Here is a 28,000-nt window from a genome sequence, read left to right as displayed (position 1 = left end):
GACTTGTGCGTGGGTCGCACAACCATGTGACGACCTTGGCATGCGGGTCCAGCCGCTCCCCACCCACGGCCATGTCACCCAGGCCCTTCCTGACACCACCCAACCCCCAGTATAAGCGAGGCCTCCCAGTGCCCACCACCCTGCTCCCCTGTCCGCAGGCACCTCGCCAGCTGGAAATCTGCCTGTAAACCAAGAAGACAAAGCCTCAGCCCCTCTGCCGACCCCCCCCCACCAGGCCTCAGAGGCCTGGCGCGGCTCCATACCTGGTGGGCGGCCCCCGGGGCCTGGGGCCTGCCTATTCCGCTTGGCTGCTCGCTGGCCGGTGCCACCAGACAGCTATCCAGCAGGACACTGCGGCCCAGGGCGGGTGGGGGTGGGGGGGGTAGAAAAGGGCTAGCGTCAGGAGTGTCAGACATTTCCTGAGCCCTGCTGAGAGCCAGGCCCTGCTTTGGGAGCCAGCACACAAAGATGGCCAAGAATAGGTCCTGACCCTCATGGAGCTCCCCACACGGGACAGGCATACCACAATTCTGCCTAGGCAGGAGGCCTGCCTGGAGGAGGTAGCCTCGGAGCTGGACCTCAGGGACGATGAGCTGACCATGAGGAATAGGGAAGGGTGTCCTGGAAGGGGGGATAGGATGTATAAAGAAAAGTGTGGTGGGTGGTTTGAGGAACTGTCCTCTGTGACCAAAGAGCACAAAGGGAAGAACTGCTGGCACTTCCCTCTGCGAGCCTCCAGGAAGCTCTGGTGATCCAGGCAGGGCAGGGGGTATAAGAAAAGAGAGGCCCAGAGAGGTAATGTGACCTAGCCAAAATCACACAGCAGACTCACAAACCTCAAAGGCAGGCCCCGGTTCTTTCCACACCCTGAGGCCAGAGCCACACTATGGCCGCTGGAGGTCTGGGGAATCCCTGGCCCAGGCTCCGGGCACACCTGGGTGACAGGGGCCAGGGGCGCAGGGAGGGCTATGGTTAGAGAATCTGTGCCCATCTGAGGCAGCAACCCACTTGGCTTAGAAAAATCTTCTGATTTTCAAGAGGAGCCTGAAGTACATGTTTTAAAAGCGGAATCTCCAATCTTCAGATGCTGATAATTAATCCAAGTTAATATATTCATAGCAATATGTAGACAAACAGTTTAGCTTGTAGATAGGCTAGAAGCTTAACAACTGGGCCCTTAGATGCCTGTGTGCAGTCTCTGGGTTAAAATGGTGACTCAGAACCAGGAGGCAATGTGACTTTTGTAGTTAGAATCGGATCCTGGTTCCTAGTGGCCCACCCTACCCCCGCCCTCTGGCAGCGAGGGCTTGTGGAGGGTGTTCTGTCTGACATCCAGAAAACCAGGATTCACTACCTTCTCCCCAGAGGGCCAAGCCTCAGCCCTCCTGAAGTGGGTGAGGAGGTGGGGACAGAACTGCAGCCCCAGTCGGTTTGGAGACAGCAGCAGGCATCAGTCGGCAATCACACTGTCACAGCAGCCCCCATGGGCTGTCGCTCCTCATACCCTCACCCAAACAACCCTGAGAGGCTGGGCTGTGACTGGTCCCAGCTTAGCAATCGAAGGCACAGAGAGAGCAGATGGCTTGTCCACGGTCACACAGCTGGCACAAGGCAAATAAAGCACAAGCGTCTTTGAGCCTCAAGGCCATGTATGTGATACTTGGTTGCCCGCCTCTGAGCATCGACATGGCCCTATGTGACACAAAGGAGTGAGGCCAGGGTCCTGAGACCTGAGCACCCAACTCACTTCATTTCCCTTCATTACATAGATACTTCTTTCCAAAGGAGCCTCAGCTGTCAGTGTCATACTCCCCACTCTGCCCAAGAAGAAACAGATTTCTCTTAAAGAGATTCGAGTCACAAAAACAAGGCACATGAGGACTTTCATGGATCCTGGGCACTTTAAGTCTTTGTAGGCCTCTTTCTCCTTAAAAGTATAATAAAAATTATATTCTGTGACTGCATTTATACAAAGGTCCATATGTTATTATTATATATTCAAACATTCTCTTCTATCAAAAAGTTCATTTTGGTGTCTGATTTTAAAAAGAAATTAAAATGTGCTTGAAGGCTCCTAAAAGTATCGTGGGAACTATGCCCTTCCCAGTTCTCAGAACACAGAAGCCCAGGAAATGAACCACCACAGTCCAGTGGGGTCTTGCTTATTCCAGAGTCAGACCAGGAAATCACTGTCTGGCCTTGAGCACATCACTGGGAAGCCCTCCGGCTGCCTCTGTTTGCCCATCTGTCAAATAGGTAGGACGTGCCCAGTCTGTATGGCCTGACTTATCTGAGGGAGGTCAGAAGGGCCAGTGAGACTCTCATGAAAGTCAAGAAGACTTCCCATATCTGGTGTCATTCTTGACCCTCAATCTGTCATCACGGATAAGCAATTCCCCTTGTCTGGGGCACCAAGTGTTTGCTTTGGTCCCAACACTGCACTTGCTGGCAGCGCCCCCCCTGGACATGTAGGGTACTGTCTCTGAGCCCCAGTTCTCCCATCTGTGAAACGGGATTAATAATAAGCGCCCAGAGTCTGGCAGAGAAAACAAGTGTTACTCAAACACCTGCTGCTGTCGTGGTTGTTCTTGCCATTATTGTTACTAACTAGAGGAGGGGACACCCTGAAGAGCTCTGAATCACCCACGTGGATTGGGGAACATCTTGTACCATCATTTCCAGCTATCAAGACACCTGATGAGCCCTCCTGTGGCCCCGTCAGGACCACCAGGGGTTGTCTGGGGAGCTATGAGCCCGAAGCCATGTTGTTCCTGGTCAGCAGTGTGCCCAAGGCCCCCTCTTGCCCGGCCCAGAAGCATCAGGCCATTAACTTCTAGAAACTTCCTAAATCGCAGAGATTTCCAAGTGGAGGATCACACAGACTCGCCGAGGTGGGCACCCGGAAGGCCCCCCGACCCGGCCATCCAAGTTTAAAGTGCAGGGAGTAGCCAAGAGTTTCCCATCCTGCTCCTCTTCCCCCAAGTCACCCAGCAGGCTGTGCCCCTTAGCTAAGGTCCTCGCCAGGTACCCCCCACTCTGAAAGAAGGAAGGGGAGCCCCTAGGAAGAAGCAGCCACCTACTTGGGTCTCGCTGTCTTTGCCGACAAGGACGCCCATGATGCAGTAATTCAGCTGGGGGCGAGGGTATTCATCCCAAGCCCCGTGCCGGGTGCCCACAGGTAGAGAATGTGGAGGACCCGGGCCAGCCCTGAGCCTGCCAGGCCAGCTCTGGAGCCAGTGTGGCTTGGGTAGCAGATGAGTCACTGATCCTTCCTGCTTCTGATCAGATTGAGGGAGCGTGCAGGGAACTCTGCAGAAATGCCCCCAGGGAGGGCAGGTGGGGACCAAAAGGCTGCGGTTGCTAGGAAAAGCCGAGCTGTTGCTGGCAGAGACCAGGTCGCTAGGCGACCATCTGCCTGTTACCAGGGCCTGCGCACGTCACCAGTAACCCCTGTGCTTCCGCAAAGCTGGCCAAGAGCCTCCTTCCCCAGCCAGTGACAGCCCAGTCCGCTTGCCCATGCCTGACACCCTCTGGCCCTGGCCCTGGAATCACTCCACTCTCTCACCCAGGGCCCACGTCCCTGTCCAGGGCCCCGGGGCCCAAAAGTCCCCCCCTCTCCAGTTTAAAACTCTGGGTAAACATTTGTGTGAATATTGTGTGCTTGCAGCGTTTGTGGGAAACTGTATACATGTGCTTGTGTGCATGCGCGTGCATGCAGGGCACTGTGTGCCTATGGGCAAGTGTGTACCAATGTGCCTGTGCATGTGAACATGTGACCAAGTGTGCTGTATGTGTGTGTGTGCAGGCTGTGCATGGCTATGAGTGTGTGCATACCCGCGCATACAAGTGGGTGTCCAACCCAGCCTGCGTGTCTGTGTCTGTGTTGTGCAGATACATGTGTGTGTACCTGTGTGTACCACACACTGAGAACACGTGCATAGCTGGTGCACGTGCATGTGAGTACACTAAATCACTGGTCTTTAGGGGGTATTTCAGCTCAACAGCAGTAGCATATAAAGGGTTTTTCAGGCCTACATGTGGGCACATAGGTTCAGTCGGGAGACAACTCCCCACCAGCAGCACTAACAAACCAGCACTAACAAAGCTAGGCGGCACTGAAGTCTTCACCCAGGAGAAGGGCCGTCACCTGTCAGTGAGAGCAGCCTGGCTCTGGGGGGCCCAGAGGGCAGGATTCGGACTGGGTTACAGAAACCATAGGGAAGCACGTTTATTTTGGGTGGAAGAAATAATCTCATAAGTTACAGGTGTATATGGATGGAATGGATAGCCTTCAAGAGGTCGTGAGCTCCCCATCACTGGAGGCAAGCAAGTAGCCATGTGGTCTCCTGCCAAGGATGAAAAAATTCCATGTGAACTAGGGAAATGTGGACCTAAAGCAGATGACACCGAGCAGGCCTCCAGCCCCGAAGTCCTGTGTTGTCTCACGGTGTAACTATTTCCCGACTGGGACTGACAGTGACCCTCCGCAGGGCTGAGAACATCCACTACCTTTGCTGGGGCACTCACTATGGGTCAGGTCCCAGTACGCCCGGTCCCAGCAGGCCCTGTGACCCCTCTGCAGGGGTGTTGGTAGCCCCGCTCCAGAGACGCGGAGGCGGAGGCTCTGTGCAGCATGCACTCGCCCAGGTCACTCTGCCAGGAGGAGCAGAGCCCGTGCCTCAGGCCAGGTCAGGGAAGACGGGTGTGGGCCAGGGGCACCACAGAGAGCACAGTGACAGACAGGGAATAATGCAAGGGGCAGATTCAATCAGCCTGGCCTGCCCCATGATAACAGCCTCCTCATAGGCCTCCCTGCCTCAGTCTCCTCACAGTGCAGCCGCCAGATCACATCTGGATCTCCCTGCTCACCAACCTTCAATGGCTCCCCATTGCCCTTGAGAAAGAAAGTCCAAAGTCTTCACAATCTGGCCCCTGGCCTCTGAAGCATCATCTCCCCCCATGTCCACCAGCTGCAGTGTCACTGTCCCTGACATGCAGGCTGCTTTTGAGTTAGCAAACCACTCCCTCCTGTTCAAAACCCACCAGGATACTCTCCTCCTCCACTCTCCTCATGGGCACCTCCTCCTCGGGCCTTTCTGCTCTGGCCTTTGGGCGTCTCCTCTGTCCACACTGGCTTCCCAGTATCTCCTCCAGCCCCGCAGTTTCCAGTTCCATCCACACGACCAGACTCTTGACTTTGCATCGCCAACCTCTCGCCCCTGACTCCATGCTCAGGCCCAACCACCCGCTCTTCATCTCCCCATGTACGCCCCTCTCCATCTGTCCTTCTGTCTGTCCATCCCACATGGCTAAACATCTTCCTCTCAGTGGTGTTTTTTTAATTATTGAAATATGTTTGCAATATAACATTGTGTGGATTTTAGGCGTACGGCATGTCGACTTAATGAATTTATATATTATAATATGATTGCCGTTGTGTTAATTAGCACCTACATCGTGTCACAGAATGATTGTTTTTAGTGGTTTCGATAATTAAGATGCAGTTTGGCGATTATACCTGTTAGTGGTTTCTGATCTCCTTTTCTTCTCACTGACTTCTCTCTGTGTTCGTGTTGAAATCTTTATGGATGTGGGTGGAGAACAACCATGAATGGGGAGTAGGGCAGAATCCAGGACACCCATGGGACCTTCAAAGGCCCCCATGGGACCGTCATGGATGGTGCGGAGGGGGACACAGCCCTGTGTCTTGGTTTGGTTAATTACAGGGGGCTATGGGTGCCCTGCATGGGCCCGACCACTCATCCATCCATGCATTCAACCGACATTTATTTGGCACCTGTTGCCAAATCTAGGGACATGGGAGTGAGCACAATACCCCCCTCCCCACCCCCCGAGGAGGCTGTGTTCTGGTGTGTGTGTGTGTGTGTGTGTGTGTGTGTGTGTGTGTGTGTGTGTATAAGTCTGCGGAGTGTTAAGTGGTGAGCAATATGAGCCCCGGGTCATTCTGAGCACGATGGGGGACCCCCATCTTGCCCCTAATCTCTGGTCAGCACCCAGCAGCACACAGCACAGAACAAAGGAAGGAGCTCCCCCACCCTGAAAGTCCCCACCCCGTCCCGGGCCATCCCATGTAGGGAGGACTGAGAACACACAAGTCCCTTACTTGGGCTCCACCTCCTCCTCTTCTTCCTCCTCCTCTCCATCTTCTTCCTCCTCTTCTTCCTCCTCTTGAATCTGGGGCAGCTCCCTGAGTTGAGATCAGAAGCAGGAGGTGAGCCCACATACAGCTCCACCCCCAGTCCACCTCATGTCCCATGTCCCCTGAGACCAGACCTGAAAATCTCAACCAAGACTTGACCTGGGGAAGGTCACTTCCACTGGAGCAACCTCAGGCTCTCTCTGGAAGCAAGGCCTGTCCACGGCATGAGGGGCCTAGCTCAGCCTCCACCATCCTACATCAGCCTCTGAGCCCCTCTGGGCCTGTTTCCCCACCTTTACGATGTAGGTCATGGGCCTGAGGACCTGAGACCTCCCAGCTTGAGGGGTAATCACCAAGATCACTAGAGGGAACAAAGATCATTGCCCCTACGGAGGACAAGCGGGCGGTCACTACCAGTTACCCGTTCCCATGCCCAATGACCCTGCAGCCCCCCTTCTGCAAATTTTTCCTGCAGGCCTATTCACGTGCATGTGCAAGGACATACGTGCAAGACTTTGTTGCAAAATTGTTTATAATAACAAAATTTTGCAACCATAAATGTATATAAATCCTGGCACATCCACAGGATAGAATACTATGCAGTTGTTAAAAAAAAACAAAACTGTGGATGATCTCTATGCACTGAAGTCAGAAAAGCCTCAAGGTATACTGTTGAATGAAGAGAGCAAGGTGCAGATAGGAAGGTGCATGTGATATGCTATCTTCTTGCAAAAAAAAAAAAAAAAAAGGAACAGTGCCTGTAAATGGTCAGATGCTCCCTGGACCAGCACAGAAGAAACTGGCAGCCACTGTCTCTATTCACAGGGAGAGGACTGGATGTCTGGGCGAGGGAGGAGGAGGAAGGAATAGAGGTGGGTTTGGCTCCTGTTCTATGCCCTTTGATACATTTGGGATTCTGTACCACGTGCCTGTTATCTTTCTAAACAATCATTTTTTCCAGGGCTTTCTGTGGTTCCCACCTGGGCATCTCCTCCACGGCCTCGTCCTTCTCTTCGTAGGCTGGAGCCGCCTCTGTGCCCTGCGGACTGGGGCCCCGGTCCTGATACTCGTCTTCCTCCCAGTGAGAGTCAACCTCTTCTAGGACGAGATCGGGCTCCTCCTGGCCTCCAGGGAGGATGCAGACTGCAGGGGACACAGGGCACAGGGCTTCTGAGTCCCAGGGACCATGCAGGGGGCCTTGGCCATCACCAGCCGTGGGCCGGCTCTCAGCCAAGCAGCAGAAACAGCACTGCTATCCACAGAACCACCAGCAGCCAGATCAGTGCTCAAGTGACAGGCTGAAGCCCATGATCGTTCACCCCGTCTCCTTCTGGTCATTTGCTCCCTTTTTCCTCTTGAGATAGAGCTTCAACTACAGTTAGCCTTTGCATCTCCTTAGGCCCCCGTTCTTGGAGGTTTGTGCAGGGCTAGAAACAATGCTCTAAGCACAGCACCGCAGGAGATATGGAAGATCCGGGCTTGGGGTCTGCCTTGGCACATCCAGGTGCAAGGTGACCCCTAGGAATAGAGAGGCCTGCCTCCTGCCTGTATACTACATGCTCATAACCTCAGCACCCATTTCAAGGAGCCTTCCCTTCTGGGCCTAGAGGCTCCAGCTGCTAAGGGGATTGACCTCCTGGCAGAGATGGTCCCACCTTCAGATGGGAGTCTGTCATGTTCTCTATTTCTCCACGTACTCAAGTCCCTGACAATGCAAACAGTGTGGGGCTGTGAGCTCGGCAAGAGTGGGTGCCGGGGAGTCTCATCGGGAACTTAAGTCCTCCCCAGTCAAGAGGAAGGGGAGAAGAGAGGAGACTGCCTGGATACCAGGCGCTCCCAAAAAGCTCCAGGATCTTGGTGGCCCTTAAGCCAAGCATGAAATTATAAACAGTGACTTTAAATGGGAGTTGGTCTCAAGTCTTATCCTGTGACTTTGGAAGTTGTTGTTCATGGTGTAGAAAAAATGATAATAATATAATGGCAGCTACATTCATTGAGCACATACTATGTTCCTGATCCTGTGCTTAATGATATACATGGATTAACTCAATGAGTCCTCACACCAACCTCTTGAGGTGGGAATAATTGTTATCCCCTCCCCCATTTTATTTCCCTGTGAACTGAGACACAGGTTCACACCCTCTTTTATAGGTGTGTCCCATGTGCCAGGCACAAGGCTGTCTGCTCTCCAAGAGCTGCCTCCCGCACTCCTGCCTCCGGGCTCCCCCGTACAGACCTTTTCCTGCCTCACAGAGAAGCACCCGCCTGCCCTCCAGGGAAATCCCCCACACGCACCCTGAACCAGGCTCTTCGGCGCTGGTCCTGACTCCTCCAGTCCTACAAACACCCCTGGGGTCTGGCCCGGGAGGCTCATCCAAGTGTGGCCCGAATCCAGTGGTGGGCCACGTCAGACGTGTCATTCTAGACTGCCATCCAGTAATGGTGTGTCATCTCTGCCCTGAGCAGCCACTTGGGGTTCAAGTCCCCATCTGGCATACAGGGGACAGAACAAACACCCCCTGGCTCTTGAGCTCATGAGCTTTCACAGCAACCCTGCATGGGGACAGCACAGTGACAACAGTACTCTGGCCATTTTATAAAGCGCAGGGCCAGCTCACAGAGGCTGATGACTTGCCCAAGTCCACAAAGGATGTCAGAAGCATCGCCAGGTCTCATGACTCCTGACTCCCTGGGGCGCTACCCCAGGCGATAAACATGCCCCACCCCCACCCTGCATGAGCAGCTGCTCCTTGATGGGCGCTGCACCAGCCCAGCCTTTGGTGTCCTGCAGAGCTGATGCTGTCTGTTGGCACCCTCGCTTTCTCTTTAGATACTGTTTGTTGTGGAAGCATTTTACAAGCTATTCCTCCTTTCATTTCTGTGCCAGGTCTCCAAGCCATGCCCTACACTGTCCCCACTTTACAGCTGGAGATTCTACGGCTCTGAGAAGAGGCTGGTGGCCAGGTGCCAGAGGGGAAGGGCAGGTACGGGTTCCTCGGCCACACAGGCCCAGGGGCAGAGCTCCCTGCAGGCCAGGCGGAGCCCTGAGAGCCTCTGGGTAGGCTGAGTCACAGCTCCCCGGGCTTCCCAGCGCCCTGCGCCTGGGTCCCGATGGAGCCACCGAAGCACTGGGGGTGTTCCAGCTCACACGGAAACTCCGGCTCCACAGGGCCTGAAACTTTGCTCCCGGAGTCCCTCACTGCCCTGCCACCTCCTGGCCAGCATCCTCTCCGCCAGCCTGGGATGTCCCCCAGGGCGACCGAGTGCGGTTCTGGCTCCAGCAGTGAAGATCATCAACTCCTTCTGAGAAAGAAGCTCCTGTTTCCAAGATCAACAAATAGGGATGCTGGAGGCATAAATTCTAGGTCAGGGCCCGCACCGACCCCAGGGTTGCCGGCAAAGCCCAAGTTCTGGATTATCCTCTCTGGCACGCCTGGGTGCTAGATGCTTTGGATGTGGCCCAAAGTTCAAGAACCCCTGCTTCGATTGCTTTCTCTGCCTCCAATGCTTGCTTGGCCTCAGGGTAGTCTTTGCAAAGTCAGGTCCCCGCTCAACCACCTTCAGTGGCTCCTCATTGTCTGTGGCCTGTAAGATCAGGCCCTACCTTCCTTTTTTTTTTTTTTTTTTTAATGTTTAGCCATTTATTTTGAGAGAAAGAGAGCACATGTGTATGGGGGAGGGGCAGAGAGGAAGAGAGAGAGAGAGAGATAGAGAGAATCCCAAGCAGGCTCTGAGCTGTCAGCATAGAGCCCACGGCAGGGCTTGATCTCATGTACCATGGGATGCATGACCTGAGCCAAAATCAAGAGTAGGACGCTTCTGCAAGAAGGAAGGGGAGTACAGTACAATAAGATATTTTGAGGGAGAGATCCCATTCACATAACTTTTTTTACAATATATTGTTATAATTGTTTTATTTTGTTATTATTTAGTCACTAATTTTTTGCTGTGCCTAATTTTTTTATTTTTTAGAGTTTATTTATTTATTTTGAGAGAGAGGGGGAGAGAGAGCAGGGGAGGGGCAGAGAGAGGGGGAGAAAGAGAATCCCAAGCAGGCTCTGCACTGTCCATACAGAGCCTGATGTAGGGCTTGAACTCACGAACTGTGAGATCATGACCTGAGCTGAAATCAAGGTGTGGATGCTTAACCCAGGCGCCCCTCCCTTGCTGTGCCTAATTCATAAACTGAACTCTATCACAGGTATGTACATATAGGAAAAATGGGGGTTTATAGAGGGTTCAGTGCTATGCACTTTCAGGCATCCACTGGGGGTCTTAGACTGTATCCTCTGCCCGTAAAGAGGGACTAGGGACTAGTATATTTTATACTGGAGCTCTCATCAGATTCTTTAAAGTTCACTGCACATAAAACTTTAACATCCCTGATCTACTCTAACATTCTTAGCTTTGAAATTTCGGGAGTAAGTTATAAAGGGGAAAAACTTATTATGGAACATAACAAAATTAGGGCACACCTGTTCTACAACCCATAGCTCAGAGATCTTACTGTCACCAAACATTCTTACAAACCCTAATATCATCATAACGATAATAAATAAAAAGGCTCTGTAACATTAAAAAATAAATAAAGAGTCAAATGCTTAACTGGCTGAGCCACCCAGGCATCCCAGGCCCCACCTTCTCCGGCTTTACCTTCTGCATCAAGAGCTCAGGATTTGCTGAGGTGCCCACCACTCTCTCTCCCATTTCCAGGCATTTGCTCACTTTATTCCCTCTCTGGAGCTGCTCTCCCCTCACCGCCAGCTGGGGACCTCAAGGGTCTCAAAGACAAAGGTGTAGGTAGCCAGGGAGACAGCACTATGGGTGAAGGGGCACATGCACAGCCTGCCCTCACAAGCACGGCACGGGTCTATCATAGCTGGGAATTCCCAGTTTCTAAGACAAGCCAGACTCATCCAGTGCAAAGCCTCCTCATTTTTAGATGTTGGCAACTAATTCTATTATTTAAAATCACTCCTTGCCCCAAACACAGACATCTGTGGGCCAGCTGGATATCAGGGTCCCTGGCGAACTCCTCCTTCCTGACACCCCAGTACCAGGGGCCACATTAACCCAACCACTGCTCAAACCTAAGTACTCATTTTAGCTTCGTCCGAAGCAATGACATCATGCAGTCGCAGCGTTGATGTGCTCATTTATGCTTTTTAATGTCACCGAGGGCCTGTGCTGCTGTCCACTGGCGGACCCCAACTCTTCCAGGGAGCGAACACAGCCAAGCCTCAGGGGATCCTCTTCCGGGAAAAGTTGTGCCCCTTTGGGGCACCAACTGTGTACCAGGTACCACGCTGAGGGTTGTACGGGCAGCCTCTCAAAGGGAGTCCTCCACAGGCTTTCCCACAGCCGTCTGGTGTCTGCTGTGTGGCCCAAGTCCCACAGGCTGCCCTTGGCTGCCCTTCCCTGGCTTCCGTGGAAAGGGGCCTTGGTCTCAGAGAAGCGGCTGCGGGACTGGCTCCTTTCACTTTGCCAGGGAGCATGGGGAATGGCAAGGGGGACACTGTTCAAGGAGGGCATGGGTCAATGGCCATCTCTTCCCCCTCCCCTGCAGGTCTTCAGGGCACCCTTCTCTCCTTCCATTCATCCGTCTGTTTGTCCATCCGCGCTCTCCCAGGATCCCTTCTCTCTTGTTTCAGAGGCCCCCCGCTGCCGCCACGCCTGAAACAAGACAGAAGGGTGGGTGGCTGGGTGGGCAGGCGGAGGGAATGAATGGGCAGGTACATGAATGATGAAAGGGCAGGGAGGCGGGGGGCAGAGTCAGCAACAGGAGAAGGAACTCACCCCCCAGCCCCTTGGGGTCACCCCACAGAGTGGGTTGAATAGTGTCCCCCCAAAACATATATTCAGTCCTGATCCCTATGACCTGTGAATGTGGCCTCATTTGGAAATAGGGGCTTTGCAGATGTCATTAGTTAAAGGACCTCAAGAGCAGCTCATCGTGGATTTGGGGTGGGCCTTGTATCCACGGCTGGTGTGTGTGTGAGAGGAAGGAGAGACCGACACGAGGGAAAAGGCAACGAGTGGAGGCCAGCTAGCAGCCACGGGGCCGGAGGACGGCCAGCAGTCACCAGAAGCCAGGAGAGAAGGATGGGAGGGTTTCTCCCTAGAGCACTGGGAAGAGCCGACCTCCCCCTCCGCAGGACTTCGAGTTGGGGTTTCCGCACCCTGAACTGTGAGAGAACACATTCTGCTGTTCAAAGGCACCCAGTTTGTGGTCCTTTGTTCTGGCAGAATCTGGGGAGCTAACACACCAGAGCCCACCCACAAGCCACACACTCCGGGCTCACGGGGAGGCCCTGTCTCCGGCCGGTTGAGCACCCCGCCTCCTTCCAGAGGAGCCGAGAGGAAGAGAGGACAGGGCCAGGGGCTCCGCTGTCAGAGCTCTTGGTGGCCCCCACTCCGGAAGCTGTGCTCCATAGAACGTTTTCTGTTCCTTTAACCTTGACAATGGCTGCCAGGCCATTGGATGCTACTCGCCACTCTGTGGCTACTTGCTCTGTGACCCTGGGCACATCTCCGTGTCTCTGCCAGCCCCAACGGCCATGGGGGCCCCTGCTCTGCGCAGACTCCATGAGACCGAGCAAGCCCTGCTCTGAAGCCTACCCCTCACGACACTGTCATGATCATAGAAATCCCACCTCCTCCCACGGCCACTCTGCCAGACCCCAACTGCCTGGGCAACTGGCCTGTCTGGGCTCCAGGCTGAGATGGCCATCCTCACCCTCAGGGCGGCTGTCCTCACCCTCAGGGTGCTCATAAAGGCCACCATCAGCCTGGCGGGGCTATTCCAGCCTAGGACATGGGTCCTGGGGACCCCACTGTGCTCTGAGGGCCTGTGTCCCGGGTGGGCCACCACCCACTGGCCCTCAACTCTGCTTTGCTCACTTCTAGGATTATCACAGGCCTGGTACATAACAGGCCTTCCATGACCTTTGTGAATGAATGGATGAATGAATGAATGTCCTGTACACCACATGCTTTTCCTGAGGCTGTGAAAGGAAGGAACAACAGATTCTAGACGCTAGCCTTCCCCTCCTGGCCTCAGTCCATCCCCGGTACTGGTGCCAGGCTGGGATAAAGGGCAGCACACACCTCCCATAGGTAAGGGGAGCCCTCCTGACTCAATGGAGCTAGAGTTTCGGGGATCTAGTTCCCCCAAGGAGACCCCATGCCTCTCCCCTCATCCTTCCACTGGGGACTCTGCCTGACCAAACCCACTGGCCCAGGGGTCGTGGGAGCACTCTCTAGGTGTTGCAGAGAAAGAGGGTCCATCCGACTTAGCCTCAGAACTGTTTTCTCTGGGGAGAAACTGGAAGGCAAGCCGGGTCCCCCACCACGTCTCTCCCCAGGTCCCAGAAGGGGCCTCCGGCCACCATGTGTCCCTGGGCCAGGCTCTGGCCACCCGGCCGGGCTGACCTGAGGGGAGGCCTGCAGGCCATGGCTCTCTCAGCTCCAGGTCAGGAGGCCCCAAACGCAGCCCCCACGCAAGTTCAGGTGTGACCAGGAACCACCCCACTGTGCGCACAGGCCAAGCAACCCTCCCGGAGACGCACACGAGGACGCACTAAGGGGTCACTTACCGGTCTGCACGTCACACGTCACAGGGGAATCGGGCTCCTGCATGGGGAGAAGAGCGCCGTGTCCTCCTCACCGGCCCCCATGCTTCCACCCCCTCCCCCCCGCACACGCAGGGGCAGGAAGGCTTTCCTCACCCCTACAGGACACCCGCAGAAGGTCCCATGACTGCCGGCTCCTCTCTGGCCTGCTTCCCCCCTCCTGCCTCAGAGCTCACCCCGTGTTTCAGGCAGGGTCCTCCCTGGATCACCACTTGGTCCCAGTTCAGCTGGGCCCCCTGCCTGAGCTGCTAACCCTCCACTCTCCTCCACTCTCCCTGTAGGGAAAACCTCCTCCCCGCCTTCCCTGAGGGCTGTCTCAGAGCTCCGGCTGCAGGAGAGGGCTCTCCCCACTGCACACCCTCCCCTGCCCCAGCCCCGTCCTCAGGGGCCCCTCCTCTCTGTGAGGGCACCTTCACCGACACAATGTTCCTGCCACCAAGGCTCTTTTCCTCCTCTTGAAAACTCCAAAGCTACATTTCCTCTGCCACTGCAGAGGCCACACGGACACGGAGCCTGAGGGCTCGGCCTGCAGGGAAAGGGGGCCCTGAGGTTTCCGGCCCACTGCCTATTGCAGCCAGGACTGGAACCCAGGCCTCCGACCTTCCAGTTCCAGGTGACAATTGTCAGGGCGCCTGGGTGGCTCAGTCACTTAAGCCACCTGACACTTGCTCTTGATCTCCACTCAGGTCATGATCTCACGGTTCATGGGATGGAGCTCCATGTCAGGCTCTGTGCTGACATCATGGAACTTGCTTGGGAGTTTGTCTTTTCCTCTCCCTCTCCCTCTCCCACACAAGTGCTCGCTCTCTCTCTCAAAATAAATAAAACATTTTTTTAAATCAACAAATAAAACTTAAAAAAAAAAAGATATACAATTGTCCCCAAGAGAGAAGGGCCCGGTGCCAGGTTCTTGGAGAGGGGGAGGAAGAGGTGACGGGAGGCCTTGCTCTCTCCACCCACCCACCCACGGTGGAGTCCTAGGTTCTCAGAAATGCACACAGGGCTCTCTGGTTTCCTGCAAGCCCCAAGCCCCACTTCTTTCCAGAACATTCCTGGCCTCTCTGGTCCCCGGTCCTTTGCATATGCTGATCCTCTGCCTGAAGGGCTCTTCCTACACCACCCACATCCTACCTCACCCTCAGGTTTCAGCTTGCGAGCCACCTCCACCAGAAAGCCGTCCTTCATGCTGGGGAGGGTCGGCTCCTCCTCTGCATCCCACATTCCCTCCGCTCCCTCCATGGAAGCACCTTCCCCACTGATTGTGGCCTCCTGGTTGGCACGGCTGGGCCAGCACTTCTCAGCCCCGCGGCCGCAGCCCGTCAGAGAAAGTGTGCGGTATAAACGTGAGCAGACAGGCAGGCTGCGTCCCCGTACCCTCACCGCAGGCTGTGCCTTCTGTGCCCCGGTGCCTGCGTGCCCCGCCCCCGGACCTGGATCCGCGCCTGAGCTCCGCCCCCAGGCCCTCAGTCCAGGCCTCAGCAAGGCCCCTCCCACCACTCCTTAGGGCCTCCCTCCCCCAGCCCAGCACAGACCTGTTCGCCAGCCTTCCCGTGGAGCACCGGCTGCGGCAGGGCCATCTCCAGCCGGTGCAAGAGCCAAGCCATCAACCTGCAAGTGAGAGAGACCAGGCTATGTCTAAGTGGTGGGGCTCACGGGGAAACTGAGACCAGACTCCGGTCCCGCCCAAGGCAGACAGCAAGCCCACCGGAAGGCAGGCCAAAACCCAGGTCTCTAGCCCCAAAGACGGTTGCCCCCCTCCCTCTGGGTATGCCTCAGACCCCAGCAGGTTGCTCAGCATCCACCCACCCCCACTCCTCTCCGGAAGTGCATGCAGGTTTCTTACACACTGCCAGGGCAGGAGAATTTGGCAACACATATCCCGATTTTAAATGCATGCAGCCTTTGGCTCAGCGATGCCAGGTTCTCAGATTTGCCCTACAGATTTACTTGCACGTGAGTGAAATGATGCCCGTACAAGCCACTGATTGCAGCGAAAGAGTGGAAATAAGGCTAAGTGCCCAGCAAATGGCTACATAAAAGCTGGTACCACCACATAATACTCTGCAGCACTCTATATGCAGAATGGAGCAGATCTATCCAGATAAAACCACCCCTAAGATACACTTTTTGCGTATATTTTGTCTTTAATTTTTTAATCTTTATATATTTTTGAGACAGACAGACAGACGCAAGCAAGGGAGGGACAGAGAGAGAGGGAGACACAGAATCTGAAGAAGGCCCCAGGCTCCCAGTCTTCAGCACAGAGCCTGACACAGGGATCGAACCCACAGACAAGAGCATGACCAGAGCCGCTTAACAGACTGAGTCACCCAGGCACCAGGGTCCTGGAAACCCCTTTAAATTTTCTGCCCAGTGCATGGGTTACTTTTTTTTAATTTTTGAGACAGAGAGACAGAGCACGAGTGGGGGAGGGGCAGAGAGAGAAGGAGACACACAGAATCTGAAACAGGCTCCAGGCTCTGAGCTAGCTGTCAGCACAGAACCCGATGGGGAGCTCGAACCCACAAACCGTGTGATCGTGACCTGAGCCGAAGTCGTACATTTAACCAACTGAGCCACCCAGATGCCCCTGCATGAGTTACTTTTATAATTTAAAAAACTAGTTTGGGGGTGCTTGGGTGGCTCAGTCGGTTGAGCGTCTGACTCCTGATTTCAGCTAAGGTCATGATCCCGGGGTCATGGGATCAAGCCCTGTGCTGGGCTGTGTGCCTCATGAGCATGGAGACTAAGATACTGTCTCTCTCTTCCTCTGCTCCTCTCCCCTACTCACACTCTCTTTCTCTCTCTCTCTCTCTCAAACAACAACAAACAACAAAGAACAACAACAACTAGTTTGGTGAAGTGTTGGGTGTTGGGCTGAGGCAAAGCACTGATCCTGCTCTCCATGGAAGGCATGACATTTGGGGGGCTCACCTGGCAGTGTCCCCAGGGGGTGGCAGGGAGGAATCCTGAAAGGTAGGCTGGGGCTCTGAAGATGGCTCCTCCTTGGGCTCCGGGGGGCCAGCAGTGGGCATGGGGGGGCTCTCCGGGGCCTGCAGCATGGGCTCCCTTTCCAAAGGGGGTCCTGGGGGCTCTAAGCAGCAGGGAGAGCACGAGTCTAGAGATGACAAAGCAGAGCTCCATGCAACCCCTCACGGGCACAGGGGACCCGCATGACTGAGTAAGGAGCCCTTTGGGACCACTCCAACGACTCCTCTCATCAGGCAGACATGACACTGAGGCCTGGGAAGCTCCAGGGACTTGTCCAAGACCTCACGGGGCAGTTCCATGCCCCTGGCTTCCCAGCCTAGACTGGGGAGGGGTTCCAGGGCCCACCACAACAGCCCTACCCCACAAGTCCTGAACCCCTCCCGAGCCTGGATGAGGGCTAAGGTCCTCCTCCAGGATCCCTCGGGCCCCAGTGGCAGCCCCAGCCCAACCCATGGCCATGCCCGGCAGCCCTTCCCTGGTCCCCTCCCTGTACCTGGGCCCAAGGCAGCATCTGCAGGCTCATCTTCCAGGTCCTAGATCAGAGACAGGGAGTGAGGGCACGGAGCAAAGCAAGCCCTCAGCATTCCCTCCCTGGCCAGTGGTGCCCGGGGCAGGCAGCAGGGGCTCCCTCCCTCCCCATGAATCCCCTAGCTGTTTGCAGTCACTCCTCTCCATCAAGAAGAAGCCTCCAGGGAGGACAGCACCCCCTCTGCATGTCCCAGGGGGTGGGGACAGCCTGCTGGACCACATATGTCCTTCTTGGGGCCCCAGAAACCCTCCCAGGTGGTCGTCTGCCTGCTCCTCCTTTTCCTCCACTTACCCTGGAGATTTGGGGGGGCTGAGGCAGCACTTTCTCCAGATTCTGCTCAAGCCACTTGAGCAGCCGAGGTCCAGGCCTGCAAAGGGGACAGGGGTCAGTGGAGAAACCAAGTACCCTGACCTGAACGTCTATGGGAATCCCAGGCTTCGACCAGCCCTTCCTCACCTCTGGTCCCATTCTGCACAGTGGGGACCTTGTACTGAATACTCTAGAAGGGTCTCTGGTAGCGGGGCAACTTCTGCCAGCCCCAAATTCTACCCATGGCTGCACCAGGCCTAGAACAACAGGCCCTGCCTTGGGCACCTGGACAGCGGTGAAAAATAGGAGCTGCCTGGGGACATAAATGCAGCATGGGGGACTCCCTGTGCCTGGGACAGATAGGTCTGGCTTCGTGGGTCTGTGAGTGGTGCAGTCACACAGGGCCCCATACGTAGAAGGGCCCGCTTTTGGTATTAATGCTGTTGTCACAATCTTAAACTCTTAGTGATTTTTTAAAGGAGTCCTGCATTTTCATTTTGCGCTGGGCCCTGCAAATTACATAACTGCCCTGGGGTAAATGGGTCCCAGATCCAACTGGCCTCCAGGCAGCCCCTCCCTCTGCTGGGGAAACCCATGTTCACAGGGGATCCCATCCCCCCAGGTATTGCCCCAAAAGAAAGCTGGCAAGTCCTCTGGGGGACTTCATCCTGAATTGCCTCACGGATCTCATGAGTCAGTCAAGTGGCCCTGGGGATCCCTGATCTGGGCAGCTTCCAGGGGACAAAAAGAAATAGATGACCGTGACTGGAACAATGAATGGATGGATGGATGAATTAATGTGTGCAATCACACACATTCATTCATTCATCCCCTCTGTGCTGCGTCCCCTCCTTATGGCAGGCCCCGTGCCAGGCACCAGGTTCAGCAGTGACGAGATACAAGTCCCTGCACTCAAGAACCCAGCAGTCTTGGGGCGCCTGGGTGGCTCAGTTGGTTGAGCATCCAACTTCAGCTCAGGTCATGATCTCATGGTTCGTGGGTTCGAGCCCCACATCAGGTTCTGTGCTGACAGCTCAGAGCCTAGAGCCTGTTTCAGATTCTGCGTCTCCCTCTCTCTGCCCCTCCCCTGCTCATGCTCTGTCTCTAAAATTTAAGGATTACACAAAACCCTAAATTTCTAGCTTTTCCTAAAAACCTGGAGAATCTGGCCAAACTGGGCCTGAACTTCTGCTAGGCAGAGACTATGGGAGCTGAGTGGGGCCCTTCTAGAGAAGGATGTGGGCTCCCCTGTTTGCCATAGGCCGCACCCACCCTTAAAACAAGACAGCCACCCATCTGGGTCAAGTCAGAGAAGTTTGAAGCTATTACCAACTGCGAGGCCAACCTAGGGGCCCCTATGTCCCCCACAGTGGCCCCAGCCCTGCCCCTGGGCCCCATACAATGCCCACATACACGAGCCCAACTATGAGGAGCTCATCCATGCCTTCTCCCCATGGCCTCCCACCTGGGGCTCTCCCAGAAATCAGCACAACAAAACACAGGACGCATAGGGCCCTTTGGCTCCATTGTAAGGATGAGAAAAGTGAGGTCCGGAAGAGATGAGAGGCAATTTCAAGGTCACACATGGAGGTGATGATGGACCTGTTCCTGCTTTGGTCACACAGCTCCCCCCAACCACACACACTACAGATGAGGCTCGGGGGCCAAACCAGCGCTCAAGAATGGGGACTTACCCAGTGTCCTGGGCCCCAGGGGCCACAGTGAGTCCATCTGCAGAAGAAAGGAAGGTGGTCAGCGGCAAGCGGCCTGCCCAGACCCCCTCTGCCGGTGAGCCTCACTCAAACGGGGTTGGAATCCAGAGCCAGGCAGATGAGAGTCCCCAGCCTGTGAGCTCTCCGCAGGGGCAAGGTCCTAGTCCCACCCCCAAAAAGCCATCCTGCCTCCTGGCCTTACCTGAGCCCGCGTTGCTGCATTGCCCAGGGACCTGTGGCAGGCAGGACGGACAGACAGACAGACAGACAGGTGAGGACAGAGAACCCAGACACAATGGCCTCCCACCCTGCCCTTCCCCACCAAACCCACCTCAGCTCCCACCCCCTCAAGTACCTGAGCGGGGCCCTCCGAGCCAGCAGCAGTGGTCTGGGCTGGCCCGCTGCTGAGGACGGGCTGTGGGACAACTTTCTCCATGCCTTTCTTGAACCAGGTCAGCACCCAGCCGCTGGGAGTGCTGAGGGACAAAGATCCCAGTTTGCCCTCAGGTCCCCAGCCCCTCCCTGATCCGAGTGGCACTCTCTAGTGTCCTAAAGAACTCGGGTTGAATCCCAAATGTCTATCTCCCCAGTGAGTCTTCAGATATGTCACCTTCCCCCAAGGCTTGCATCCAACTCTGGAAAATGGCGGACACCAGACCTTGATGAGGCCGGGTATGCGCAGTACCATCCTGAGTCCACCCCCAACAGATGCTTGGTCCAAAGCAGCCAAGATCTATTATCCTGCTTTCCCCTTAGCCTGGCTCCAGGGGGTCCCATCCTACACTTGGCACGTCCTGTGCTCCAGAAGGGTCAGAAGGGTTGAGGGTTTCCTGTGGGGCCTTTTCCTTGTGGCTGAGGTTGGGCAGCCTAAATATGAGGGTTGCAGACTCACTGCCATAGGCTAGCCTGCCGCCCCCCACTCCCCGCCGACCACATACAGATACGCTCACTGGATAAGCTCTAACGGGCTAAAATGAGCCAACTTGGAGATTTTACACAAAAGTCTGGATTTCTAGCTTCACTGAAAAAAATCAGAAGCCCTGGCCACACTGGATCTGCATTTCACCCAAGCATTGAGAATGCCCGGCCCCTAGTCTCCGTTTCTCTTGGTCACATTGCCCATTTGGCCCAGGAAATCCCTGCCTTCTGCTTGAGGTTCTCTTCAGCCAGTTCCCAAGATGTTCTGGGCAGTTGCCAGCAAATAACTGGAGACCTGAGACAGTGTCGGTCCCCACCCCCAAGTGGCTCCCTAGGTTTTTTTGGAGGTGGGGGCTGGCCCCGAGGAGAGGGGATGGTGGTGTGGTACCTGTTCACTTCGGGAACCACAGCGACCTGGGCCTGGAGGGATGTGGGTGACGTAGGGGCAGCCTCCTGAGTTTCTGGAAAAGAATCCCCCATACTTTAGATCTGGAGCCTCAGAGTACCTAGGGAGGTCTACCCTGTGAGGGAGGTCAAGTCAGAGGTAGAGGAAAGAGAACCCCAAAGGAGTCAGAAGCCCAGGGTTCTAGCTCAGCACAGCTAAAAAGTCCCCAGGAACCTGGTACTCAACTTGTCTGAGCCTCAGTTTTTTCATCTGTGAAATGGGCCTGCTGGCCTATGAACCCTGCAAGGCCCTGAGAGAGAATATACTTTCCTCCTTGCTGCTGGTCTTGCCAGCCTGGGCTTCCAGCACTTACCCTGAGGGGCTGGCTCAGCTGCAGCCACTTCCTCCCTGGATGGCTCCTCCAGTGGCTGCAAGGATCGAACAGGACAAGTAAGCCTTCAGGGTTCACGCACTAAGGAACCCCTACCCCACAGGACCAAACCGCTCTGTTCTTACAATTGTCCCTGTAAATCCCAGCAGCTTCACCTTCTACTTGGGACGCTTCCGCCCTCACAACCCCAGGGGTCCCACGTCCAGGGTGCCCCCCTACCAAGGTAGCCCCAAGCCTTTCACCTCCCCCAGGAAGCTGCCCCACTCCAGTGGCCTGAGAACAGGGAGGAACAAGGGAGACAGTTATAAAGCCTTCAGGCAAACTGAAGAGAGTTTGGAGAGGGAGGTGAGAGGACCCGCACACCTATCCCCCCACCCCCCGCCAGAGCTCTCCCTCTCCTCTGGGCCAAATCTGCCATTCCCCTGCCTCTGCAGCTGCAGCTCCTAGTGCTGTGCGCACATATGTGCATGTACAGACACACACACGCACACACTCATACACCTAAACGTATGGGTCACATAAATGTCCACATATGTGCAGTTAGATGCATGCATACATGAACACACATGTGTACACATGCAGTAACAGAGGTGTGTGCATACACATGCACAGACATGAAAATAAGTGTATCTGCTCACACATGCATGTGTGTGTGCAGGACACAAAGCACATGTGCTGTGCGTATACATTTGAATGTGCATGCATGCCCCAATACACATGCATGTGCTTAGAGGCACATGCAGACATTTTCATATATACATGTGCATGCGTGCAGACATGCACATATGCAAGTGTACAGACACAGACACCCAAACGTGTGCATACACACACACATTTGCATACATACACAGACACAAATACTCATGTGTACACACATGCACATATATATGCTCAGTTACATAAGCCTAGGCATCTGCACACACACACATGCACTGACACAGTAATGTACTCACGAATACATCATTTCATATGTATATCAACACACAATCAAATACACACATAGATGAACATACACACATGTGTGTGCATACACATACATACATACACACAAAGTTCTGCAGCTGAACACACATACACATGCATGCACATGCATGTGTATAAACATGTATGTATACAAACATGCGGCTACACACAAATGTGTTCACACACATACATGCACAGAAACATAAACGAGCATACACAAACACATGAATACATTCACAAACTCAGAAATATATCCATGGACACACTCATACACTGACAGCATGCCTTACATGCACTACAGACACACTGCATGTGACATAAATGTGTACATATATGTGTACACGCGTGCATAAAAATACATGTAAATATGTGTGTGTGCACGCACAAAATTTGCTAATGCATATGTATGCACAGACATACCATTAAGGACACAGGGCATGCACATGTGTGTACATACATGTGTGCACACACAAACACATATGCACACAAATTCTCTACCGGGGTGGTCACTATCTCCTGAACATACCCGGGCTGCCCAGGACCAGCCCTTCCTCCAAGAGATAGGCCCCAGCTCACCATCTCCAGTCCCATGCGGGCCCGCCCTCTGTGTCTAGGAGCAAGCCCCACCAGCTTCCACTCTCCAGAGTTAAGATGCTTCTCTCCCTCCTCTGAGCTCCCATACTTCCGTGTGATATGCTTGTTTGGTCCCCCTGGGAGGGAAGATCTGAGCCCAGTGTTGGAGCTCCCTGAATTTTCTCGTCACCTCTGTGTCCTGGTAGGATGACCTGGCTGGTACTTGTCTGCTGACCCCTGGGGCAATGCCTTACTCATCATTACGCTCCCAGCACAGGGCAGAGGCCTGGCATCCATTAGGAACTAAATCAAATCTTTTTAATTGAACTTCTGAACTAGTTGTCATCAGGCTCCTGAATGGATGGGATGTAGAACTGGCAGGTTTGGATGCACTCGAGTCCCCTCGAAGGTCCCTGGGGGCGGCAGCTGACCCAAGCTGGGAACTCCCAGAGCCACAAGGCTAGTATGGCCTCCTCAGCCTCAGCCTCTTACCAGGGACTTGTCCTCTAGCTCGGCCTCCTTGGGGGCTGTTTTAGGCTCTGGCTCTGGTTCCAGCTCCACCTCCGGTTCTGGTTCTGCCCCCTCCTCCTCCTCCTCCATCTTGGTCTTCTGAGGGGGCCCCGGGGGCTGAGGCAGCACTTTCTGGACCCAGCTCCACATCCTGGTGCCTGTAGAAGACAGAGTCCTTAGGCCTCCCCAGAGTGCCCACTGCTGCTCCCAGCATTTGGGGGCCACTTTTGTGGGTCACACATACCCCCCTTCTCTCATTCATCTTTAAAAACATCTTTGCCAATTTGCCTTCTGATAGAGATACTCAGGCCAAAAACATGTGTATAAAGAGCTTGGTCACAACAGTGTTATAAAAAAGATGAAAAACACCCAAATATTTGCCAGTAGGAACCTGGTTATTAGAAAGTTCCTAAATGTTCACCTGTAAGAGTGAACTAAATAAATTACATATTAATTAAATAAATTACAATACATCCAATAACGGAATACTCTGGAAGCCATGAAAAAGGTGGGTCTGTTTGAACGAATATGGAAAGATGTTCATGCTCAGGACTCCAGGAATGACCAAATCAGTTAAACTCTCTGTGCCTCAGTTTTGCTTGTCTGTAAAATGGGGATGTTACAGTACCTATCCCGCGGAAATCATTGTGAGGCTAAGATAACCTGGTGAGAACATGGCGCGCACACTCTGAGCACTTAATAAATGGCTATGACTATTATCTGGTGTCAAACAAGAACACTAATTGTAGAAATATCACATTCAGCATGATCCCAACATGAATTTTTAAAAATACATTGTCAATAGTATATGAACAGAAAATGTTTTAACATAAAAATCAACCTGTTCTCATGACTTAAACAATTTTAAGATAAAACTACAACTAAGTCCCTTTTTCAAGATTTACTGTGATATTTCAGCCTAACCTTCTAGGGGTATAGTTTCTGGCAACATGTATCTTCTGGGAATGGGAGGCCTCAGCCCTTATGACTAAATCCCTGCATGGCAGCCTGGCCCAGCGGCTGCCACACAGGTCAGTATGTGCAAACTTCCACCCTTGAAAGGGCCCTTCTGGGGGGATGCCCAGCATGATAGAGTGCTTCTCTGTCCCTCCTCTGCTAGGGACGCTGGCCCCAGGCTGGAAAGGACAGGCACAGGGCCCGGGATCCATGCCCCAGTGCCCTTTCCCCACAGCCCCTTGGCTGTGCCTCCTGCCCGATGTTCACAGCCGTGACTTCTGCCACCACTCTGGCCTCAGCACCCAGCTGTCCAGGCGAGAGCAGAGAGCTCCAGGTGGGAAATCAGATCCTTGACTCAGCCTCCGAAAAGGTGAACCGGAGCCAGAGGTGAACCCCTCTGGCCTTCCATTGCCTTGTGGGGTGGGGAACACAGACACAGCGATTTCCAAGGCTGGTAGAGCCCAAGGCCATATGTTTCAGCTGGCGGATTCTGCCCACCCCAGCCAGCCCCATGAGGCAAAACCGAGCTAAGGTGTCTTCCACCCTTGATCACATTCATCCTTCTCCCCGTCTGCCACCAGCCTCAGGAAAATAATTGTTACCACTTTAGAGCTCAGGAAACAGAGGCACGGAGAGAGGAATAGACTTGCCCGAAGTGACCCTGCTGGTAAGCAGCCAAGCTGAGTCACATTCAGGTCCTCTGGGCTCCAGGTGTCTCACACCCACCTCCAGTGCTGTTGACATTTGCCCAGGGTTGGCTCTGCAGGCCAGTCCTGCAAACCTTTTCCCAGTTTGTTTCTGAACTTTCTGGGAAAGACTAGGGAAGCCTTCCCCACTCCCAATTTTTCTTCTTCCCTCAGACCCAGTCATCTTCTCCAGGATGGAAATATTTGTGTGGCCCTGCTGATTACACACGGACAAGGGAGGCTAAGGCGGGCAGGGGGACCTCGGAGGATGCTGGGATCACCAGCTCTTCTGTATCTTCTGGGAGGCTGGTGAAAATACAGATTCCTAGGCCCCTCTAAGCCTTTTGCAGGACCTAGAATCTGCATGTCATAAGCTGCCTCCAAGAGTCACTATGGTTTGAGCCCCACAGGCGGATTGCGAAGCCCCAGTTTTCCTCCCCTCCCTATTCTCCAAGACTAGATGCCTTGCTAGAAGGAGAGCATGGGGGTCCCACCAGGGCCCCACCCAGCTACCACCTCATCCCGAGTTACCTGCTCAGATGCTGACCACCAGCCAGGAATTGCCTTCTCCCTGACACTTGTGGCCGGTCTCTCAGACCCAGGGGGGATTAATTGGCAGCTGCAGCGCCGTGTGCAAAGGATTAGCAGAGGCCGAACAGGGGAGGGGAGGTGGCGGTAGAAGACAGGCACTCCAGGCCCAGGCAGCCGGCAGCAACCCTCCAGGGGCCAGCAGGAATCTAGGTCCAGGGAAGGAGCCCCACATGGCCCTGGTTGGGGCCCCATGAGTCACCAGGTTCCAGGGGCCCAGTTTGTCATATACCTTGACCAAGCCAGAGGGTGGCCGGTGGAAGAATAACAGCTTGATGTCCCCGTGTGATCCTGGAAGACTCTAGGTGGCAGAGGCTTGTGAGCTCTCAGTCAGCAGTGGCAGGAGGCACACCCAGCCCTCCAGCTCCAGGCCCAGGACTCACGCAGTCTCTCTGGCCCAGGCTTCTGCAGCTTGGGCAGGACCTCAGTAGCCCCTGCCTTGGGCTCTGCCCAGTCGGCCGTGGTCCCAGGGCTGGGTTTTTAGGAAGAATCCAAGGACTGAGGGATGGCTGACTGTGTGGGAGCTGGCCCCCGAACTGAGGTCCAGCCCTAGTGGGGACACAGAGATCTTGGGGGAGAGAGGGACAGAGGCCCAGTGAAGAGGGGATCAGTGAGGTGACAAGAACTGGGCGGGAGTACAGTAGAGGGGTGACCAGCAAGGGATGGGGACTTTGTCGTCCACACCATCGCCTGAGCTCCTCCTCTGTACCCAGCAGCGTGCACACGTGAGTGGCAGTGGGAGGAAGGCAGGCAGGCCTCCATGAAGAAGGGAGATTTGACTCGAGACAGGAAAAGCAAGAGCTGAATGGACCGTGTTCCAGACAGAAGACACTGCAAGGGTAAAGGTCCTGAGGCCGGAATGAGCCTGGAGGCACCCGATGAACAGGGAGGGGGCCAGGGACTTAGAGGGTGTGAGGGAGAGCGTTGGGAGATGAAGTCGAGGTTGGCCAGGACGGATCACGTACGGCCCATAAGCCACGGTAAGGACTTTGGGTTTTAGTGGACGGCCCAGGGAAGCCCATGATGGTTTTGAACAGGGGCCGGGCAGCACGGGTGCGGCTGATGTGCGGTGAGCATGTGAACTGGTCAGGAGCCTGCAGAGCGACAAATCATCCTGTGACCCAGTGACCTCTGGCTTCTTCCCCTCCATACATAAGCATATGAGGGACATCCACACTGGTGTGTGGCCAAAGTTGTTCATTTTCCTCACCCTAGAACCGTTTTCTCTTCCCCCAGGCACATCTGACTTCGCCCACTCCCCAGGGGTTCCGCTGCCTTGAGGTTGCTCAGCCTCGGGCGGGGAGCACAGACCAAGCCTCACCCACGCAGGGCCGCATTCGATCACTCCTCCCCCAGCGCCCTGTGCATGGCCTCTGATAGGCAAGGTAGCTGGCATGCAAGGATGCTCTTGCTGCCGCGAGGGCCAACAGCAGTGACAGAGCTCAAAGTGGTCCCTGCCTGTCCTCTGTAAATATGCCAGGCTGTAGGGGATAAAGGCTCCTGCCGTGACACCTCTGGCCAGGCCCTGGCTGGGGATAGCAAGCTCTTCAGCTCTGCCCGGCCTTTGAGATGGCCTGTGAGATGGGTGATATTCACCCTGGCCTCTAGCTTGATGGAGGCCCATGCAGAGGTGACAAGGCTTGGGCTGGGTGGGTGGCAGAAGCAGAGAGAAAGAAGAGGGGGAGGAAAAGGGAGGTGTTGAGGGTGTAGCTTGGGCAACTGGGTGGTAGGTGGTGCCATTTACCCAAAAGAGGAAGCCTGGGGCTGGGAGGTGGGAGGAAGAGTTTGGGGGGGTGGGGAAGGAGAAGAAATCATGAACTCTACTTTGGTAAGATGTCTGAGAGACGTCCAAGGAGAAATGTGCAGTAGGTGGTGAGGGGTGTGCATGTGTATATGTGTGTCTGGAGTTTGGGGAGATATATATGTTAGGGGCGCCTGGGTGGTTTGGTGGGTTAAGCATCTGACACTCAGTTTCAGCTCAGGTCAGAGAGTTGAAGCCCCACATCTGGCTCGGCGCTGACAGTGCAGAACCTGCTTAGGATTCTCTCTCTCCCGCTCTCTCTGACTCTCCCCTGCTCATGCTGTCTCTGTCTCTCTCAAAATAAATAAATCAACTTTAAAAATTAAAAAAAAAAAAAAGAAATGTTGGACTCATGAGCTCAGCTTGTACATGCTGCTTAAAGCCATAAAACGGATTCAGGACCCCTGGGAAATTCAGTGCAACTAAAGAAAGAAGGGGACAAAGATGGCCCCTGGAACCCTCTGGCACATGGAAGAGCAGAAAGCAAGCACGCTGCAGGCCCAGGGGAGTGAGGCACTGGAGGAGGAGTGATCGCATGGGACCCTGCATGAGTGAGGCTTGGTCTGTGCCCCCCTCCCTGGGCTGAGCAACCTGGAGGCAGCAGAGCCTCTGGGGGGTGGGCAAAGCCAGATGTGCCTGGGGGAAGAGTAAGGGGTTCTAGGGCGAGGAAAACGAACAAACTTCGGCCACACACCAGTGTGGATGACCCGCATGTGCATATATATGGAGGGAAAGAAGCCAGGCTCAAAAGACCCCAACGATCCATACATACAAAGTTCAAAAGGTGCAAAATGAGCCTATCTTGTCCATGACTGCACTCATAGGTAGTAAGAGGAAGAAGAAAAGCAGAGGTGGTGTGGTGACGTTATGCAGCCAGAGAGCGGCTCCCTCTTACG

At 54.6% G+C, this 28,000-nt stretch overlaps 1 protein-coding gene across 1 annotated transcript in view; it reads right to left on the bottom strand.

The window, feature by feature from the left end:
- The window catches only part of CNGB1 (cyclic nucleotide gated channel subunit beta 1), a 72,181-nt gene that overhangs the window by 40,790 nt on the left and 3,391 nt on the right, over positions 1-28,000 (bottom strand). Inside the window, exons 2-15 of the mRNA XM_077751247.1 lie at positions 23,055-23,230; positions 21,009-21,063; positions 20,639-20,711; positions 19,664-19,808; positions 19,535-19,565; positions 19,315-19,351; positions 17,603-17,678; positions 17,276-17,315; positions 16,726-16,909; positions 15,324-15,399; positions 13,756-13,792; positions 7,141-7,303; positions 6,125-6,208; positions 264-351 (exon numbers count right to left, since the gene is read on the bottom strand). Of these exons, the coding sequence (XP_077607373.1) occupies positions 264-351; positions 6,125-6,208; positions 7,141-7,303; positions 13,756-13,792; positions 15,324-15,399; positions 16,726-16,909; positions 17,276-17,315; positions 17,603-17,678; positions 19,315-19,351; positions 19,535-19,565; positions 19,664-19,808; positions 20,639-20,711; positions 21,009-21,063; positions 23,055-23,222 (1,257 nt within the window). The 5' untranslated portion in view covers positions 23,223-23,230. The remainder of the gene's footprint in view (positions 1-263; positions 352-6,124; positions 6,209-7,140; positions 7,304-13,755; positions 13,793-15,323; positions 15,400-16,725; positions 16,910-17,275; positions 17,316-17,602; positions 17,679-19,314; positions 19,352-19,534; positions 19,566-19,663; positions 19,809-20,638; positions 20,712-21,008; positions 21,064-23,054; positions 23,231-28,000) is intronic.

Source organism: Crocuta crocuta, unplaced genomic scaffold (assembly GCF_008692635.1).
Source record: "Crocuta crocuta isolate KB4526 unplaced genomic scaffold, BGI_CrCroc_1.0 scaffold124, whole genome shotgun sequence".
NCBI classification, from domain to species: domain Eukaryota; kingdom Metazoa; phylum Chordata; class Mammalia; order Carnivora; family Hyaenidae; genus Crocuta; species Crocuta crocuta.
The sequence above is the reverse complement of the archived record's forward strand: the minus strand, read 5'-3'. Positions and strand labels throughout refer to the sequence as shown.